This window comes from Macrobrachium rosenbergii, chromosome 16, assembly GCF_040412425.1.
Source record: "Macrobrachium rosenbergii isolate ZJJX-2024 chromosome 16, ASM4041242v1, whole genome shotgun sequence".
In the NCBI taxonomy this organism is placed as follows: domain Eukaryota; kingdom Metazoa; phylum Arthropoda; class Malacostraca; order Decapoda; family Palaemonidae; genus Macrobrachium; species Macrobrachium rosenbergii.
In genome coordinates this window covers 14687867-14709662 of record NC_089756.1, presented here as the reverse complement: position 1 = coordinate 14709662, position 21796 = coordinate 14687867, and the positions used below count along the sequence as shown (strand labels likewise).

The 21796-nt window shown below is 38.6% G+C and overlaps 1 protein-coding gene across 17 annotated transcripts in view; it reads right to left on the bottom strand.

Moving 5' to 3' along the window:
* Positions 1 to 21796, bottom strand: part of LOC136847104 (uncharacterized) — a 335956-nt gene that overhangs the window by 41084 nt on the left and 273076 nt on the right. For 13 of the 17 annotated variants that reach the window (XM_067118422.1, XM_067118415.1, XM_067118416.1 and 10 more), the window contains 4 exons: positions 12074 to 12188; positions 11069 to 11789; positions 10702 to 10725; positions 7063 to 7344 (listed from right to left, as the gene is read on the bottom strand). In XM_067118422.1, the coding sequence (XP_066974523.1) occupies positions 7063 to 7344; positions 10702 to 10725; positions 11069 to 11789; positions 12074 to 12188 (1142 nt within the window). The remainder of the gene's footprint in view (positions 1 to 7062; positions 7345 to 10701; positions 10726 to 11068; positions 11790 to 12073; positions 12189 to 21796) is intronic. The other 4 variants (XM_067118417.1, XM_067118420.1, XM_067118428.1 and 1 more) reach the window with 2 other exon arrangements.

The window sequence follows — 21796 nt, the reverse complement described above, 5'->3', positions numbered from 1 at the left end:
CAAGTAAACACTGTGGCATTCAGCTTTGCGCTGCACACAATCTCGTGCTATGAGTATATATATATATATATATATATATATATATATATATATATATATATATATATATATATATATATATATATATATATATATATATATATATATATATATATATATATATATATATATATATATATATATATATATATATATATATTTATATATATATATATATGTATATATTCACACATATATATGTATGTAATATATATATATATATATATATATATATATATATATATATATATATATATATATATATATATATATATATATATATATAATTTCTCCACTGATATACTGCACATGAGAGAGTCTTAAAGTTTCGAAATATATGGAAATCTGAAATGCAGATGAAGAGGATCGAGATAGTTTTGATTATATGCAGCTGAGAAAATGATTCTGCCATTATGGCGATTGTATTAAAGTTTCGTATGGGCACTGACACTGCAAAATCTCTCTCTCTCTCTCTCTCTCTCTCTCTCTCTCTCTCTCTCTCTCTCTCTCTCTCTCTCTCTCTCTCGTTTATAAATAAAGAACAATCGAAAATAACTTAAAATATCTATAAGTGAATAATCTCTCTCTCTCTCTCTCTCTCTCTCTCTCTCTCTCTCTCTCTCTCTGATTCAGAAGCAAATGACCATTGAGAAAATAAACTATCTTTATAAATGAGTCTCTCTCTCTCTCTCTCTCTCTCTCTCTCTCTCTCTCTCTCTCTCTCTCTCTCTCTCTCTCTCTCTGGTTTATAAATAAAGGACAATCGAAAGTAACTTAAAATATCTATAAGTGAATAATATATATATATATCTCTCTCTCTGATTCAGAGGCAAATGATCAATGAGAAGTTAAAATATCTTTATAAATGAGTCTCTCTCTCTCTCTCTCTCTCTCTCTCTCTCTCTCTCTCTCTCTCTCTCTCTCTCTCTCTCTCTCTGTCAATAACTCTTTCTATTTCTTTTTCACATTGCTTAATTGATAAATGATCAATTAAAAGATTGAAAAATTTCTCGATCAATCACTTCCCTTTCTACTCCATCCACTCTATCTCACACAAACTCACACACACAGACGCGCTCACACACACACACACACACACACACACACACAGTGCTTACGTAACAAATTAACAAACCACCAAATACAGTAAAAGTAGGAGAAGCTCGTCTCTACATGACTGAGTAGTATTTCTCCTCTTTCTCTCATAGCGAGTGTTTTGACTGTGAAAGTAGAGTAACATCCCTAGGCCTTCTCATTTGCAATTCTAACGAATAAAGTTGAACACTGCATTGGTCCTGGACTGTGTATGTAGGTCGGAAACGGACCTCCCCCCACCCTCCCCTTTCTTTTCTTGTTATATAACTCTACTTCGATGTCTTTTTCATTATGTCAAGTATTCCCGGTATTAATAATTTGGTTATCCAAGACCCGTCGCTTGTGAAAAAGAAGTTTGTAGAGTTCAAGGACAACTAGAACGAAGAGATTTTAAAGTCTGGCGAGGAGAAAATGAGAGAAATGGTCGCCTAACAGGTTTTACGAGGCCTGGCTTAGAAGTGCTACTCCCTACTTTCGCTTAATGGAGCAGTGGCCAAAAAAGCACCCGTAGAAAGGGACACATAGGCCATTCTGCTGAACTTTGATTAGAAGTAAAAAAAGGAGTAATCATGGCTGAAATGAATATAGCAAAAGTGCCTCTATAACTGGGATGAGGAAAAGGACATACAGCATCAATACTTAACACCATTGCAGGGGCCAATGATTCTGAAGTTTTCATAATTGTGTCCTGGCAACCTACCATTAAGGGACTGGGGGCACTTTTGACCAGTAGGATCTCTTCGTTGGGTGAGTCGGTAGAGCTGCGGACTGTTACTCGATGGGCCGGAACTCAATTCCCCGGCCAGCTGATGAAGAGTTAGAGGAATTTATTTCTGGTGATAGAAATTCATTTCTCGCTGTAGTGTGGTTCGGATTCCACAATAAATTGTAGGTCCCGTTGCTAAGTAACCAATTGGTTCTTAGCCACGTAAAATAAGTCTAATCCTTCGGGCCAGCCCTAGGAGAGCTGTTAATCAGCTCAGTGGTCTGGTAAAACCGAGGTATACTTAACTTTTTGACCAGTAGGTTGCTGCAGCACAATAACGAAAGCTACAAATAGGCTGACCGTTTCAATCATATTGTGAGAGGCATTTGTATTGTTATTATCATCATTATTATTCAGAAGAAAGATGAACTTTATTCATATGGAACAAACCAACAGGGACCACTGGCCTGAAATTCAAGCTTCCAAAGAATATAGTGTTCATTAGGAAGAAGTAAGAGAAGGTAAAGGGAAATACAGAAAGAGGAGATCTCGCTTATTAAAAAAGAAAAAAAAATAATAAAAAGATAAAAATGTATCAAAATGCAAGTAGAAGTGTATTAGAGTAGCAATGCACTGCATCTTCGCTTGACCTCTTGAAGTTCCAATTTAGGTACCGCTGTCATCACTATGACCTCTCTCGGCCAAATTTGAAATATCCGTACATCCAAAATGATGATGAGAGAGGGAAGTAAAATCGCCAATCAAATATGCTCCCAGATCAGAGCTGACAAATGAAGAAAGACCAGCCTGAGACTCAGCGTAAGAGACCGAGAACGCCTAAGGGCCGAAGAAGGAGGAATTCTCAGAAAGAATCACCAAGAACTCAGAATGGAATAGGTTATGGAATTTAGGCCAAAGGCCAAGCGATGGGACCTATGAGGTCAATCAGCGCTGAAAGTGAAACTGAGAGCAGCAAGGTCTGAAAGGTGTAACAGGTGGAAAACCCTCAAGTTGCACGATGAAACAATTGTTAGGAGAGGGTGGACAGCAAGATGTAAGAAAGAGAATATGAATGGAGATACAGTAAAAGGCATGAAAGGGGTTGCAGCTAAGGGCCGAAGGGACCCTGCAAAGAACCTTAAGTAATGCCTACAGTGCACAGCGTGAGATGCACTCACAGCACTACCCCCTCTAGGGGAAACAAGGACCTCTATTCGAAATGAAGAAAAGAGTAAGTGCTGTGTATAAACAACTACAAAAGTTGAGTTGAGACGAGTTTTTAGAGAGAATGAATACATTGTTAAGAAAAATGGCGTCTCTGACTGAATCTGACTCCAGTCTTTTGATAATCTCAAGAATATAAAGACCAATGACGGGAGATTCTCTCAAGTCTCTCAGAAAACCAGATATTAGTACAAGAAGAATACAGACACGATGATGAAAACAGAAATCCTAAATGAGATCAGGTATTCCACAACAAAATACTCATATATATATATATATATATATATATATATATATATATATATATATATATATATATATATATATATATATATATATATATATATTTATATATATGTGTATATATATATACATATATATATATATATATATATATATATATATATATATATATATATATATATATATATATATATATATATGTATGTATGTATATATATGTATGTATGTGTGTGTATGTGTGTATACACATATATAGATAAGAAATATAATGTGTGATATTTTACTATGTATACCCTATTCACGGCAGGTCAAAAGTGCGTTTTCCATAGGGCCGAAAGCGTTGGGTAAAAACCAAGCGTGCAATTAATTAGTTGATGCTGCTGTTAAATGAATTATTCTGTGTCCAAATTGTCGACGGTCACAAGAGAATTATCATAACGAATCGATTTGCATCTGAAAGCCCTTAAAATATTCATATGGCAGATAAGGAACGTGAAACGATAATACGCATATCGGCATTTAAATGACTTTCTCGTTGAACTTTAAAACTCAGGTCTCAATGTTTTTCATTCCGCAGCGCAATTATTTTAACATCAAAACATAAAGGTTAAATTCCGAATCACTTTCGCTAAGCCGTGAAACCTCTTACGTCATACTTTTGTGTACCTGAAAGCGCGAGAGATTATATCAGCGTCAAAGCAAAATCCTTTTGATTATAGAGAGGAATAGACTATAGAATTTAGGCCAAAGGCCAAGCGCTGGGACCTATGTGGACATTCAGCGCTGAGACGGAAATTGACAGTAATAAAGTTTGATAGGTGTAATAGGAGGAAAACTTCGCAATTGCACCATGAATCAATTTTTAGGAGAAGATGGAAAGTAAGATGGAAGAAAGAGAATATGAACAGAGGTACAGTAAAAGGAATGAAAGGGAGTTGCAGCTCGGCCGAAGGGATGTTGCAAAGAACCATAACTAATGCCTACAGTGCACCGCATGAAATGCACTGACGGCGCTACCTCCCTACGGAGACCTTGTGATTATAGGCATCGTGACGTCCATTTTTTTTATATCAGTAAAACATTAGTGTCCATGTTACGTTAAGTGATGGTTTTGCGGGAACTGCTGGTTCCCCGCTCGTTCCCTTTTGTGGATTGCTGCCTCCTTACCTTCAAGTTTTTTTATATTTTGATGTTTTCGTTGGTGAGCTGCCGTGTTTCTTGCTTCAGTCGGGTCTGGTAGGGCAGCGAGAGTAGCGGCAGTGGCAGCAGCAGCAGGCAGTTTTTTGGAGTCGACGTTGGTCGAGTTTTTGAGCAGCAAATTGGAGCACGCCTACGAAGTGGAGCACGTCGTAGAGGTGGAGTGTGACCATGAGTAGTCGTGTGACCACGAGCTGCTCATCTTTGATGACAGCGCGAGGCTGTCCTGACGTCTCCATCGGGGTTTTCTGGTTTGTGGGTTCTTGTCCCTGTCGTGCAGCTGAGGGCTGTCTTGGTGCCCCGATGGAGGACGTATGTTTGGTTTTTTTTTTTTCTTCTGCCTGCTGTTGTTTATTTTTGCCTTTTTTCTTTTAAGCTACTTTTTGTTTATAAAGTTAATTGCTTATTTAACTTGATTTTGTTTAGTGCTGCCTTTTGGCTTTTTTTTTGTATTTGTGGTTTTTATCTTTTTACCAGACCTGACTCACTTGTAAATTTTGTAAATAAATTAATTTTAAGCTCATTTTATTGTTTTTGTTGTTTTCTCCTCCTTTGTTTGTTGCATCTGCCGTCAATCATGACAGCCCCGTCCTGAGTATGTTAAAGAACCTGCATAACGGCCCACTCGGGTCGTTACAGTCCACCTCTCTTCTTCTCCTTTATTTCGTCTTGTCTTCTTCGGGCCTGGGCTACAAAAGGGCGATAGGCTGCTCCTCCTACATCTTTGCTCTACCGACGTAGTCATCACACTCGAGCCTTACTGTAACTCATTGCTTGAAGTAGTTTAACCGAATAATGATTCACTTTTCCTATTTGTTGGAGCGATAGACTGAAACCAGTCGCAGGCCTGAGTGAAGTCAAGACGTTACATGCAAGGGATGGAAAAGAGGGTCAAAGTTCAGTATAAGAGATAAAAAGGGGTGGACCCACTTGCCTTTTTATTCATTTATTTATTTTGTTTTTGGTCATTCAAGGCCTCTGCTTCCCATTCTCTAAGACCTGTATGGTTGATATTATTCTCTTTTATTCATTGTTCCACCTTTCACCTTTTCCTCACGTTCGTTACAAACAGATTATCATGTTTCCTTTAGAGTTCGTATATTTGGAATGGTGTTAATATAAATTCCAAGCAATATCATCGAGGGAGAGAGTGATAACGGTATAATTTCAAATTTATTTCTCTCCATAATACTGACTGTCTAAATGTCAGTAAATGTACACATACATGTGCGCGCACAGGCACACACACGCATATGTACGTGTTATGCAAGCTCATGTGTGAACGTCGTTACGCCTTTATTGTAAAGTCTGGGCATATACTGATTTATTTACGAAAATTCGGCGATAAAGTAAAGCAACAGGGCACTTTCAGCCATTTATCGCTCAAGACGGTGAATGGAGGGAGTTGGAGTGGTTGGATAGCAAGACTGGAGAGAGGAAGCGGGAAAGGAGGTATAGTAAAAGGCTAAAAACTGTAAACCACCTTTAGCAATGCTTACAGTGCTCCACTTAGCACTGACGGCACTCACCCGCTAAGAAGAGGGCATGTTAGCTAGTTTTCACAAAAAAAAAGAAAAAATAAAATTCAGCGTTGCAAAAGGAACTGTCCTCACTTTCTTAACTTCCATTTTAACACAAGAGTAATGAATGATTACTTGAATAATATCATTTGAAGAATATTTGTACATTTCGGTAAACAGAACTTCAATATTCGATTATAGGCCAGCCTGACTTCTTGAAAACTGTGTTCGACTACAGTCCTCCTGTAAATGTAAGCATTATGTATTTATATTTCCCATTCCTTAATTTAAAAAATCCCTTTCCAATACAACTGATATTTTCTACGACTTTTAGAGTGGTTTTATCGATTTCATATTCTTTTTTTCTTTCTAAGTAACAAATAAACAACTTATTTTTGGAAAGAAGTACATATAGTTGCATGCTATGGATATATATGCATATACTCGTGTGTGTGTGTGTATGTGTATATATATATATATATATATATATATATATATATATATATATATATATATATATATATATATATATATATATATATATATATATTGTATATATGTGTGTGTATATATATATTATATAATATATATATATATATATATATATATATATATATATATATATATATATATATATTATATATATATATATATATATATATATATATATATATATATATATATATGTAAATTATTTCTGCACAAACATTTCTCCGTAAACACATAAGTATATCACTGTATACACTGTATGTTTCGTCACGCACTAAAAAGGTTTATACACATTTACAGTAAAAGAGCATGTAAGTACAGCAGTAACAGCAATAAACCCTTTAACAAATACATCTTTAATATATGACTTACGAAACCAAACAGGAAGGGTTAAATTAACCCTTTCAACCTGAGAAAATCTATACCGTATATTACCTGCCGTTGCTGTTAAGACTAAAAGCTGGCCCTACGCCAGCACGCACGCACGCACGTACGTTGATCGCTCTCACGAGCAACCCCGTTTAAACATCATTACCTGCGGGAACGTACCTGACACGGTCTTTGGCGTTCAGTCCAAAGGAATTCTTTTTATGAGACGGAAGGGGCGCCGCCTCCTGATCCGGCGGTAAGTGCGGAAGCTTCCGTCTGATCCTCAGGCTCTTCTGACTGTCCGTCTCGCTCATGGTGTCCGAAGAGTCGTCCCTCAGGCCCCTGGGCGTGCCCGCCGGCGTGCTGGGCGTCCCCGTCAGCATGGCCAGCTGGGCGTTGACGCCCGCCATGCTGTAGTCCTCCGGGGAGACCAGCTGGTCCGTCGACGACCTTAGACGCGCCCTGCAGGGTCCAGAGAAGAATTATTTCCTCATGCACAAGAGGAGGGAGGCTGCTCGACTCACATTGTCCCACAGAGCACAAGTCACATTCATTTGAGATGCTGCGGCAATGATTATCAATGCTTTGAGATTGGAACTATTCTATATGTTGCAGTCATTCTCTCTCTCTCTCTCTCTCTCTCTCTCTCTCTCTCTCTCTCTCTCTCTCTCTCTCTCTCTCTCATTTCCGTTCCTCTTTCTCTCATGCGGCCGTAGATCTGAAGATGCTAAAGACTGAAACTGAGCTAAGCCCTGGTCCCTTTTTCTCTTCCTCTCACCCTTTTTCTCTCTCGTACAAATGCATTCACTTATTCTGACACATTGTTTAAACCAATGTATACACAGTGGCTTTGTTACATAAGACACTTAACAGTAGAAACCAAGGAATATACCTTCGATACATAAGACATTTATCTCTCTCTCTCTCTCTCTCTCTCTCTCTCTCTCTCTCTCTCTCTCTCTCTCTCTCTCTCTCTTCTCTCTCTCTCTTCTCTTTCTCTCTCTCTCCCTCTCCCATACAAGCGCACGCATTCCATACGCACTGCGTGTTCAACATTATCCAGCTACGCAGCTTTATAGCTGTTTCGATCACCAGTAGTTCACGTGTCAACACTTTATCATGTACGACAACTGATTTCTCATATCAAAAGCAATTAATAGTAAATTAAACAGCACCCTTGTCTTCAGTCTCATTATGAAAATTCCCCTTACCTTTCCCCTCGTCCTGCTTTCTTTTCTGTCTGCCTCACGTCATTCTCATTTCTCTCATGCAATCTCATTTAAATTCCCTCAAGTTTGGACCCTGAAAATCAATCGGATATGACTCACTCTTTCTCCCTTTATATCAACTTATCTTTTTTTTTTTCTTATATTCAAAGTTATAAACCTCGTCTGTCATCCTGCAAATTTCTCTATCTCGTTCTGTATTGCTGTCTACTTGCTCTGCTTTTGTATTACAGGTAAATCTATCTACAGCCTTTATTAGAAAAAATACATTCCTTTACAGTTAAAATTACATTATGTATCTTACGTATCAATTAAACTGCTTTTTTTCCCCCCTTTCGCATTCTCCATCCATTAACCCAATTGTGCCTTTCACCCAGTTTACATTCTACCTTAAACTAGCATTGTATCACCTTATGCACTTAAATGCAATTGCATAATTCTATCTATCAATCACAGTTAAACGCCTAAAGGCATTTTTGTTTGTCCAATTAGAAATTTAATGCAAAAATTTTATTTAGCAATTCAGAGCGCATTCCTTCTGATCTCCTTAGTGATTTGCCCTCGTGCATGTGTGTGTGTGTGTTTGTTTGTTTTTCTGGAAACCCACAGGAAAATCCCCGGAAAAGAGAGAGAAGGTCGATATAATCAGTATTCACTGGGAATGTCTCGCCGTATTAGTTACCCGGATGAAGCGTTCGACGTGAATACCAAATTTGGCGATTTTCTCCTCCAAGCTAATTTCACTGAAGGCCTTACGAGTCGTTCCGGCATGAGTAAATCAATGCGTATCAGTGTGAACTTCTGTATGTATGAACGTGTATACATTTTTCTGTGAGCATGTACTTTTGGAAATACACGGCAGTTTGCATCTGTATATTTGTCTGCCGTTAAATTGCTTTAAAGTCAGAATATTCTTGATGTTCTGCATATTATCATCACACTTTAGTATTGATGTTTTAAAAATGCAAATGAATATTGTTATTGTGTTATAGAAGATATTAATAAACAATATTAATAAAATGTGATATAACGTTTATGTATGATATATATATATATATATATATATATATATATATATATATATATATATATATATATATATATATATGTGTGTGTGTGTGTGTGTGTGTAATATTAACATTAATATCAATTTTCCTTAAACTGTAGCTGTCTCTACAATCAGTCAATAAAAACAGTTATCATAAATCATAAATCATTAAGTTTTCAGCTTTTAATGAGTTTTATTGAATACTCGTATTTTAATTAAGATTTCAACATTTAACTATTCATGAAGAATCCCGGTTTGTGTAATTAAGTGTTATGATGTGTAAGACAAAAAAAAAAGCATCTACTGGAAAAAGCACTACTGTGAAAACTAGTCATTGCTTTACGAACTGCTTGAAGCTCTGTGTAAAAAGCTCTGAAAATAATGAAAGCCATTTTCCAAAAAAAAGCTCCAACTCTTTATATATACGATGCAGCAGTTACTGATCAGCTGAAAAATGAAATGGATTGTGTGTTTATGAATTCGTGTGTCAGTTGCTCTGAAAAAGTGGTTCCCAACCTCTTTTTTTTTTATTTAGTTCGTGGCCCCTTTTTATCTCTGTGGGCCGTAAGTCTTAAACATTAGTGAAAAGAAGTGCTTCAATTTTCTACTGACTTTTACAAAAATATCAGTGTCTATTATTCTCTACCTAAATTTATAATTCAACAATACAGATTAAAAAATGTATTACTACTGAAATTTAAGAGTTAACAGAGTAGGATTTTTGTGGCCCCTAACTTCCTAAAATTTTTTGTGGCACCCTGAAATTTGCTATGGCCCCAGGTTGGGAACCGCTGCGAGAGTCTACTAGAAGGTTGACAGTTTTTTCGCAAGCGCTTGAAAACCTTCAGTATTACGTATCAACTTCCATGATTGATAGATAGACAGATAGATAGATAGACAGATGGAACCAACACATAATCATATGGAAGATACCAAATGACATAGAAATACACATATCTCAGAGCTAGAGAAAATACATTCATCTGATCGACATCCATAATGCAATATCTCCCGGAGTCTTCTGGATCTCTAAATTCTGAACTAAACGTCTTGCATAGTTTACGCATTATTGGAAAATAAAGCCTCTATCTATATAATGCTTGCCATGCAGATATTTTGTCTTGTCTGAATCTTTTTTTTTAATGACAAAAAAGCGATTCTATGTCTCGAACTGGCCGAGGAAGAGTAATGGATATTCTCAAAACAGGCGTTTAATGTCATCTATGCCAAAGTCGCCAGTGGGGGTAACAGCCACCAGCTTTGTTGCCATGCCACTAAAATTACTGAATAATAATAATAATAATAATAATAATAATAATAATAATAATAATAATAATAATAATAATAATAATTCTCCTAACTCATGCATTAAAAAAAATGATACCAGGTCTGAGTTATCATCCTGAAAAGCCAAATGAGCAATGAGATGCACTGTTTGCGCTGGCAAGACTATAAAAGATCAGATGCATCACATTTCAAGTAAATGTCTGTGTTTCTAAAATGTGATTATAATAATTGGAAGTAGATGGAAGCTAATTTACTTACCCAAAATCTTGCCTGCCTATGCGCCTTGTGTTGTGTGCAAAATGTTTTTATTTAAGATTAGTATAGAATATTTCACACAGCATCCTCTCCCAAAACAATAATCAGAAGATAATCATAAATCTTTTAAGTATAGAGTCACGGTTTGCATCGCGCACCCCGCAAAGGTGGCGGCATTCACATACACCAAGAACGGATCAACCTCATTAGCTGGGTGGCACATGGAATCTATTTTTTGCTTTTTCTCTCTTTTTTTTTTTATTTTGTTGTCTCTTACAGAAGGTAGAAGGTGGGATACCTCGGGGGGAAAGTGAGAGAATTGGGACGGAAAAGAGAAAAAAAGAAGACCTATCTGCACACTAATCTTTACCTCTGAAGAGAGGAGAGTGGAGACTCCGTGACTGGCACCGTCTGGCCGGGGATCACTCTGGACTTCCCGTCGCTGGTCGTGATGGTCGACTGCTGGAGGAGCGCCGCCGTCGGGAGATTCGAAGTGACGCGTCCCATCAGCTTCCCCGTCAGCGTCTGCTGAACGTTCTGTAGCTGCTGCAGCCCTGGCACCGATGCCCCCAGGTCTTTTCTGAGGGGCGTTGGCGACACTTTCCCCTGACTGAGCAGCTGCTGTTGCAACGACGCGGCCTGGTCTTGCCGTCTCATCTTCTTGAGGTGTTGTGCTTGATGTTGCAGCTGCATCTGCTGCAGTTGCAGCTGCTGTGCCGGGGTCATCTGCTGGAACAGCAAGGGCTGAGCACCGATCTGCTGAGCGCCACTAACTACTACGGCTGGGTTTTGTAACAACTGGCCACCGACTATCGTCTGGGGCGCCGTGCTGACGCCCGGAGGAACATGGTTTGCCTGGGTGATCAACTGGCCCGTGGAGGTCAGGACCTGCTGGCCTATAATTTGACCCTGCTGGTTCACCACTTGACCCTGGGCGTTGACCACTGTTCTCTGAGAGTTATTTAACTGAACCTGAGCTTGTGCTTGAGCCTGAGATTGTGACAGCTGTTGCTGCTGTTGTTGCTGCTGCTGTTGGAGGGTGGCACCTATCTGACCCTTTTGCTCGTCTTTGGGGGAGTTGCCGCCAAGACCTGCAGGTGGGAGTTCTTTGTTAGGTGGTCTAAATGCTATTTTTACTCTGATAATGGATAGAATTAAACAAGTAGTAAAAATATATAAATGACTGCATAAGTGTCTAAGTTCCAGAAGTACCATAGAGTATCATTAATATGCAATTGAGATTACTAATTAATATTCTTATGAAAGAAGATAAAATCTATTGAATGAGAGAGAGAGAGAGAGAGAGAGAGAGAGAGAGAGAGAGAGAGAGAGAGAGAGAGAGAGAGAAACGAAGAGCATCCAGAGGGATCTTCACCTAGAGCTCTCGTGAAGTCGGACAGCATCCCACTTATGGAGCTTTTACTCTGCCCTTGCTGGCCCTGGACTCCAGCTCCCTGCGCCGCCGCCGCCGCAGTTGGTCCTCTGACATCCTACAGGAGAGACAAAGAGAATCCAAAGGATCTATTATTGCCCTGGTCTTCGTGTTAGATCGCAAGTGTTCAGTGTGATTCGTTAAGTGGCAAATATACAGATATTTCTCTTCTTGCATAGTCGGCATAAGTGCTCAAAAAGATTTCAAGAGTGATAAATGGATGTTCCTCATTGACAAGCGGATAAGAATAGAATGAAAATCCATGCAGACGAAACGGAATTTCATACAGTGAGTGTGACGTGGTAAAAAATATGAATGGGTGCCCCTTTCAATCAGCTGTGCATAGGATTCAAGTCGAAGATATGAAAGAACACCTCGACGCAGGCACTATCATGGCCATACCTACATTGCCAAAAAAACAAAAGTGGGGGAGGGGAGAATCTAGGTCTAGAGCACTCCTGATAAAAATGAAAGCAGCATTTTGATGGAAAATGCAAAAATTCTGTACACTATGTCAGCCTTCATAGCAACTTAGACACCAAACATAGCCGTGTGTGCAGTAATGCCAAATTCAAAAGATGATTTTCTCATTTCGGAGGTGAACAGGCGAGACTGACATGCAACTCTAGAGATTCTCTGTCAACTATTGGACCAAGACCAAGGAGCACAGTATATTTTGAGAGTTTCTTCCTTTATTAAAAATTTGTGAGCTGTGTAGAGAACGTTATCTGCTATTTTCTTTTCTCGTGTTTGTAATGTGCTTGTGACGCAAATATTTCTTCTCTGGTGTAAATAAAATTTCTAAAATTTTTAACAAAAATCATAATTGTTAGGGGAAACAACTAATACCCCATCTTTCCTGAAAGATAAACTGCTACTATAATTAGAGGCTATAACAAAAATAAAACTGCAAAACATCAAGGACGGAAATGGGCCCCCGATACCATAAAAAAAATCACGAAAAATCGCTTAATTATGAACCAAAATTAAATAATCCTTGGAAATAAAGCACGAATTTGTAAAACACAATGAGCGGCACAGCATTCATACGCATTGTCTTCTATTCTAAACAAGACAAGATTCTTTCATTCTTCTTCTAGACACAAATATTCACATCTAAAAGTAAACAAGAATTGAGCCTTATTCGTGTGAGAATCCCAAACACCAGACTTTCAATACAGACACCGAAGTCTTTTGTTTTCAAATTGAAGATCGACCTTTACTTAGGAAGGACTGGGGATCGTATTTGAAGACAGTTTTCAGCTTTAAAGGAATGGACTTTGGAATCTAGGTCAAAGGCCAAGCAGTGGGACCTGTGAGGTCGTTCAGCGCTGAAAGGGAAACTGAGAGCATAAAGGCTTGGAAGGCATAACAGGAGGAAAACTTTCGCAGCTGCAATATGAAATAAGTGTTAGTGGGAGAGGGTGGATGGCAAGGAGGGAGAGAGAGAATATGAATGGAGGTACAGTAAAAGGAATGAAAGGAGTTGCAGCTAGGGGCCGAAGGGACGCTTCAAAGAACCTTAAGTGATGCCTACAGTGCACCGCCTGAGGTGCACAGACGCCACTAACCCCCTACGGGATAGCTTTAAAGGAGGGGTATTCATTCCAGAGATGAAAGTGGCTGGCAGTGTAGCATTCACACGCAACAACACCAATTATGAAATGACAGGTCATGTGAACAGATATGCTCTACTTCAGTTCCAAAGGTGCAGACATTGCATTAATTTTCGAAATGTTAACGAGTTTACGGTTTCAGGTCTCAGCAGTGATTAAAAATTTTTTTATCATATGTCCTTTCTACTACAAAATACTGTAGAGGCAGTGTTTTCATTTCACTTTTATATTTAATTACACTGTTATTATTATTATTATTATTATTATTATTATTATTATTATTATTATTATTATTATTATTATTATTATTATTATTATTGGGAATTAAAAGCCACGGTTGTGTTAAAAATATTTATGTACAAAGTTAAAAACTTTGTACATAAATATTTTTAACGCTACTGTGGCTTTTAATTCTCCATATTGTAGCCTCGTTACATAGTCATCTTGTTTCATTATTATTATTATTACTATTATTATTATTATTATTATTATTATTATTATTATTATTATTATTATTATTATTATTATTATTTAACCAAAAATCAGGGAACAATAAAAATATATATCAATCTAATCGTATCGTAATTCCTACAATGATCTATTAACTTCTCAATTTTCCGGTGCATTTTAATTTGCTTTCCACTGAATGCCTGGAATTTTACAAGGAAATGAAAGGAGAAATTCCAATTCCATTTAGGGGTCGAGCAACTGAAGTCCAAGCCAATCCTGGGCACCAGCAAGACAGTGGAATCCCACCCCAGAGGAGGAATGTCTTCATTGGCTTCATTTCAAATTTCAAGGCTTCCAATGAAAAATGCTTCCAAAGAAATTATGAACCGGAAAAGTAAGACGTCACTGTCGCCAAGACAGTATAAAGATCTGGTGAATGGGACCAGCAGAGTTAAAATGGTTGTATACCAAATGCTACACTTCTACTAACACACACATACGTAAATGAACGAACACATACAGAACCACACACACACACACACACGCACACATACATATACAGGTACATACATATGTATATACACATATATATACATATGTATATGTATATATATATATATATATATATATATATATATATATATATATATGTGTGTGTGTGTGTGTGTGTGTGTGTGTGTGTGTGTGTGTGTGTGTATCGATGGAAAGACAAGACGACGAATATTGCCACACGCACGATTCAACCTCTGAATCATGGATGATACCCAGTGAAAACGCTTCCCCAGTATTAGGCTCTTCCTTCACCTACAGAGATGGCTTATGATTCAAGAAGAAACACACAGAGAGAGAGAGAGAGAGAGAGAGAGAGAGAGACTTTCTCACTCGAGTCCCTTAGATCAATCACTGGGTCCAAATGATGGTTCATGCTCACTGCATTTTTGTGGGATTTGGATCCAATCCCGAGAAAAAAGGATCTCCCTCTGAACCCACAAAGGATCAAATTAGGACTTCGCGCCCCGACAGAAGGAGAATTGTGAGTTCCCAGAGATTAGAGATTAGAGAGCTCCTCCCTGTGTTTAATGACCTTATCCCCTAAGTGAGGTAGCTCGAGTATCCTTAGAAATTCTTTTGATTTAATATTGTTCGTTGTTTTGATGTGTTTTGCAATAATGGTTTGATATATACGAACGCGCGGATACGGGTATGCATTGCAAGCAATTGATTAAATGCTTTAACACACACACACATTTATATATTATATATATATATATATATATATATATATATATATATATATATATATATATATATATATATATATATATATATATATATATATATATACATACACACACACAATTACACTAATGTAACCGACACTTTCCTTTACATATTTATGTGCGTGCTCATTGCCTGGCAGCCATGTTGTCATGTTGGAATACAGTCCAGTTAAATGGGATAGTCCCTAATATAAAGCTATATATACGAACATTGGAGTTCAATATCTTATTGTTATAAACATTTCCATTCTAAAGTGCTTTACAGCATAACTTTGATCACCTTAGTCTCGAAATGAAACATGAAATGACGTGTCACACTAATTGTCATTACTATTACTACTATATTATTTTCATTGATAATCCTTTCTTTGCCTCTTGTGTGTCAGTTTTAATAAATTCCGAGCTCGTGAACGCTGATGCTTGCTCAATGAGAGATTATTTATGGAATAATTATACTGTTTTCGATTAAACTGGAGCAAAAATATTTCCGAAAAGCTTTCTCGAGCATAATTCTTCATTTTTCCCATGAAGGAATTGAATGATTTATTTGGAGAGAGAGAGAGAGAGAGAGAGAGAGAGAGAGAGAGAGAGAGAGAGAGAGAATTATAGAAGTCCAGCCTCAGACTCAAGCGAGAGTTCTTTGTGTGTGTGAGTGCCAGTGCATATACTGTATAATATATGTTGTAGGGTGCCACATGGACCTACACGACCGTCCATCTTACCTGGCTGCCCAAACTCATACCCTACGGGTATCCACTCCTCACAGCGAACATCTCATGACAAGCAGGCCAGGTAAATGTGTACAAGAAACACAGCCGATGGCATACACTCTTTTTAATGTATACTATCGCCCATAATCATGTCACGTCAAATGAATCATTCCTACTGGAAGCAATACAATGTCAGCTTTCCAGCTGTATCTATCATAGCTCTGTCTGTAACTTGTATATAGAATTATGTACCATTTTCCATTCTCCAACAAACACAGTTGAATGTATGTTAACCCCTATTTTGTTCGCCTCGTGTCAGGCACAACGTTTCCTCTCACAAGAGCTCATGACCTGTCTGTTTGTTGTCTTGAATAAAGTAGTAAGTCTGTAGACTCAGACTCTTATGCCTTTGCTTCATTGGTGACCATGGATATGACCAGCCCAGCCAGCCCCAACAATGCCAGTCTCTCCAGCGACACTGTTGCAGCCGCCTCCATACATCGGCCCCCATTCACACCCCACTACCCAGAAGCTTGGTTCTTCAGGGCAGAGACAATCTTCTGATCAAAGAAAATTACTTCTTCAGCACACAAAGCAGATGCTGCCCTCGAGTTCTGACTTCCTGCCAGACGATGTTTTCGAGCAAATCACAGGATGGCTCGCAAAACTTCAAACCCATCACCTACGAATCACTGAAGGATCAGCTGAAGTCATCCTTCAGCATGCCACCCGCCCTAAGAGCCAAGAAATTCCTGGACAATGTGGGGGCAGCCATAGGAGATGAGCAGCCATCGCATGTCTACAAGCAATTGCGGCGGCTGATAATACTACCCACCGCAGACAGCCAACCCAAGTCAACCCTGGACCTTGTGAGAGAGGTCCTTCTCACAAAACTGCCCCCAAACAGTGGCGGCCATGCCCAACACCTCCACCATACCCATCAGAGAATTCCTAAAATTGATCGACACAGTACACATGGTCCACAAGACAGAGCCCACTCAGCCACCCCCAAACCAGACAGAAGAAAGACAAACCACCAGAGGGAATGTGCTTCTTCCATTGGAGATTTGGAAAAACAGTCTGCAAATGTGACAAAGGCTGCCTGTTTTCAAAAACATGCAAGAGGGTTGCATCCACGACCCAAACAACTAAACATCAGAGGTGAGCAGACCAGCTGCTTCGTAAGAGAAGCTGCACTTGCTTACTGCTGTCTTTTTTCCAGGTATGAACACAAAGGTTCAACATGCTTCTTCATAAAGGATGGAAGGTTAAACACAGAATTCCTCGTCGACATGGGGGCATGCAAATCATTCATGCCAGCCAACCCACACAAACGACTCAACCCCAGCCCACCCACCAACATCCACATATCCAGCGCTAATGGAGCACCACTCAAGATACAAGGGAGGCGGACACAGACATAGAGAAGATAGCAATTATCAGCCCCTTTGGCACCTACATGTTCAGTTACAGCTGCTTCGGCCTTCAGAACGCGGGGGCAACCTTCTCAAGACTAATGGACGAGCTTCTGGGCAATCTTCCATTATGCATTGTCTACGTCGACAGCATCCTGGTATTTACCCGCAACCTCAAGCAACACCTAAAAGACGTCAAAAAAGAAAGATGGCAATTTGTCATACAAATGGACCACCAACCCCTGGTACATGCCTCCACAAAAACCACAGACACATGGTCTGCATGGCAGCAGCGTCACCTGTCTGCAATAGCAGAACACTCCTGCACCATCAAGTAATTGAAGGGGACTTCGAACACCATGGCCGACGCACTATCAAGAAACTGCGCTAACACCATTCAGATCAGGATAGCCTATCATGAAATAGCAGAGGCGCAAAAAGATGATGTGGACTACAAAGACTGCAGCGAGACAACCCCACCCTCACATGGAGTGACCTATCAACAACAGAAACAAGTACCAGATGCCCTCACCCCTACCTTTCAGCAGGTCTCAGAAGGAAGGCTTTCAACCTCGCACACAACCTGTCTCACCCATCAGGCCAAACAACTGCCAGAATTGTAGCAGAATGGTACATCTGGTGGGGAATGAAAATCAGCATAAAAAAGTGGATGAGAGAATGCCTTCTGTGTCAGATGTCAAAAGTAACGAGGCACGTAGCAAGTGGAATAGGAGAGTTCTACACAACACACCGCAATCTTGCACACATCCACATTGACATATTGGGCCCTCTATCCGTCTCCAAGGGGTACAGATACCTGTTCACCATTATCGACATAAATACCAGGTGGCCAGAAGCAATACCAGTACGGCAACAGACAGCAGAGAGCTGTGTGAAAGCTCTCATAGGATGGGTTAGCAGACACGGAGTTCCATAAGTCATCACAAGCGATAGGGGGGTCAACTTCACATCCAGTTTAAGGCATGCCCTCGCAGACAGTTTGGGGACAAAGATAGTACACATGACGGCCTACAACCCAGTAGCCAACGGCGTCATCGAAAGGCTACACCGATCATTGAAAGCATCCATCACCGTCAGACGTCAAGGCGGGAACTGGTGAAAAGAGTTGCCTTGGGTCCTACCAGGCCTGAGAACGTCACCGCATGGAGCATTCACTGCATCTCCAGCAGAAGCCCTGTACAGACAAGAATTAACTTTGTTGGCAGACATCTTTCAATATCCAACAAGCCCGACATCCCCATCCGACATCCATAAAGCAATAGAAAGGATAAAGATGGCCAAGACAACCTACAACATGACCAAAAATTTGTATGTCCCCAACAAGCTGCAGAATGTGAAATACTCTGTCATATGAGTGGATGCACACAGAGGTCCCCCTCTCCCTAGTCTACTCGGGACCATACCGAATCATCCAAAGAAGAGACATAGCCTACCAGATAAGAGGTTGACAGCAGAACCGTCTGGGTTTCCATGATCGACTTAAACCAACATACCTCCCAGACACCGACCTACAACCATAGGCCTCTCTGAGGGGGGAGTCCTGTAGGGTTCCACATGGACCTACACAATCGTCCATCTTACCTGGCCACCCAAACTCATACCCTGCGGGCATCCACTCCTCACAGCGAACATCTCCTGACGTGCACGCCAGGTACGTGTACAAGAAACACAGCTGACGGCATACACTCTTTTTAAGGTATGCTATTATCCATAATCATGTCACGCCAAATGCATCATTCCAACTGGAAGCAATACAATGTCAGCTTTCCAGCTATATTTTATATCAGAACTCTGTTCGTAACTTGTATATAAAATTATGTACCATTTTCCATTCTCAAACACAGCTGAATGTATGTCAATCTCAATTTTGTTCGCCTCATGTCAGGCACTATGATTCCGCTCGCAAGAGCTCTTGACCCGTCCGTTTGTTGCCTTAAACACAATAAGTTTATAGACTCAGCCTCTTACTCATGCCTTTGCTACAATATAATTTGTACTGTATATATATATATATATATATATATATATATATATATATATATATATATATATATATATATATATATATATATATATATATATATATATATATATATATATATATATATATATATATATATATATGTGTGTGTGTGTGTGTGTGTGTGTGTGTGTGTGTGTGTGAGAGAGAGAATCGTAGTGTAGATTCAGTTTGCCTACAACTCAATAACACGATTAGAGCAGCAGGTAATACAAAATGTCATACATTTTAAACGACCCCAAGCCTAATCAACATTCAGTTAAACGTGAACAATAATTAGTGTTCGGAATTTTAGAGATGAAAATGTTAATGCAATCCAGTAATGAGGGGAAAGGTCAAATAAAAGGTTACTGAATTATCAGTGATGGGATTCCACTCGTATTGCTCAAGATTTTGAACTAAGTATTTGTAAGTCTGTGAATGATATATGAATTCATGGTGCATTCTGGGACACTGGACTAGCAGACGGGAAGAGGTATGCGTCTGTTTACGCGTAATTTATATCATACCTAACTAGAGTAATTTTTTTAGCATTCCAATTTCATGAAATTTTTAGGCTGTCAAGCCAAGCACTGGAGCACTTTTGGCCATTCAGAACTAAATTATTATTATTATTATTATTATTATTATTATTATTATTATTATTATTATTATTATTATTATTATTATTATTATTATTATAAAATAGTTTTACCACAACACTGAGCTAAATGTCAGCTCTCACAACGCTGGCTCGAAGGTTCTGTTTTTACTTATATTTATAAGAGGAGTTAGAGTGGTTGGACAGCAAGATAGAGGGATCGTGAAAATAAAACAGATGAAGTGAAATTATCTGAATTTGGAACTGGGAGAAAAACCAACAGATGCAATAAGAGGTAATAAACAGAGAGGTTGGGCGGCAAGACTGAATAAAAGAAGTACGAATGGAGGCAAATAAAAGGCTAAAAAGTGGCTACAACTAGATGCCTAAGTAACGCTGTAAGCAACCTTTGGCAATGCCTACAGTGCACCAGGTGAAGCGCAAAATGAACTGATTTGAGGTCTTGGATATGTCAGCGAAATTTGACTAAAATTCTCACTTTATTTAACTCAGGTACTTTTTTTTATTAAAGAAAATTAATTTTAAATTGGTGAAATGATTCAGTGGCGTACAAGAAGACCCATTATGATGTGCTAAATAATTAATGGAACTAGGAAAGATTTTCGCTTCCCTACACCCGAAAGCAATCAGTTAAAGTTTGGCTCAAGTTGCGATGCAGTACGTTTAAACTGCATTATGCACATTTATCAAAAGTTTGCGCAATACTGAGATAACTGTCCCGAAGCTCAATACTGTTCAAAAGGTGATTTTAGAACTACAGTGTTCCGTAGCATTTAGACGAATATGCTTAAAATCATTTCGCGTTTTTTAAAAGCCAATGAATCAACTACACCGCGTTCAATTCAGTTCTTCCCGTTACAGTTTCACAGCACTCAGGTTCACCTCGTTTTCAGAACATCAGTTTACAAAAAAAGAATTGTTGCAGTAGTATTGCTTCATATAAATTTCACTCTACGCAGTACTTCTCAAAGGCCACCGGATATGCCCAGATTTTAGTAATGCAATCTATTATTATCCATGATTATTGTTTGTTCGGTATTGTCAGTCACCCATTAAATGTATAAAAGGCACGCATCATTATATATATATATATATATATATATATATATATATATATATATATATATATATATATATATATATATATATATATATGTATATGTATATATAATACACCCATATATATATATACACACACAAACACAATATATACGTATGAATGAGACAGAGCGAGGTTATGATTGGGTCCGTCAAAATAACAGAAAAAGAAATATAAAAAAAAATAGTAACCTGGGAGACCATTACATCCCTAATTCAAAAAAGACAATCATAATAATGATTAACTTGCGGTTTCGATCAAAAGGAAGTATGCGCACGTCAACGGATTTACACATGGATGCACGGCAACACAAAATCCGTCAGACATCCCTCGCTCGGAGGCTGTCAAAAACAGACTAAAAGCGGACTCCACCAACAAAAATAAAAATAAAAAAAACACACCCTGTTCTCCATAACTCAACTTTTCTCGATAAATTGACTTATTTGAAGTTTCT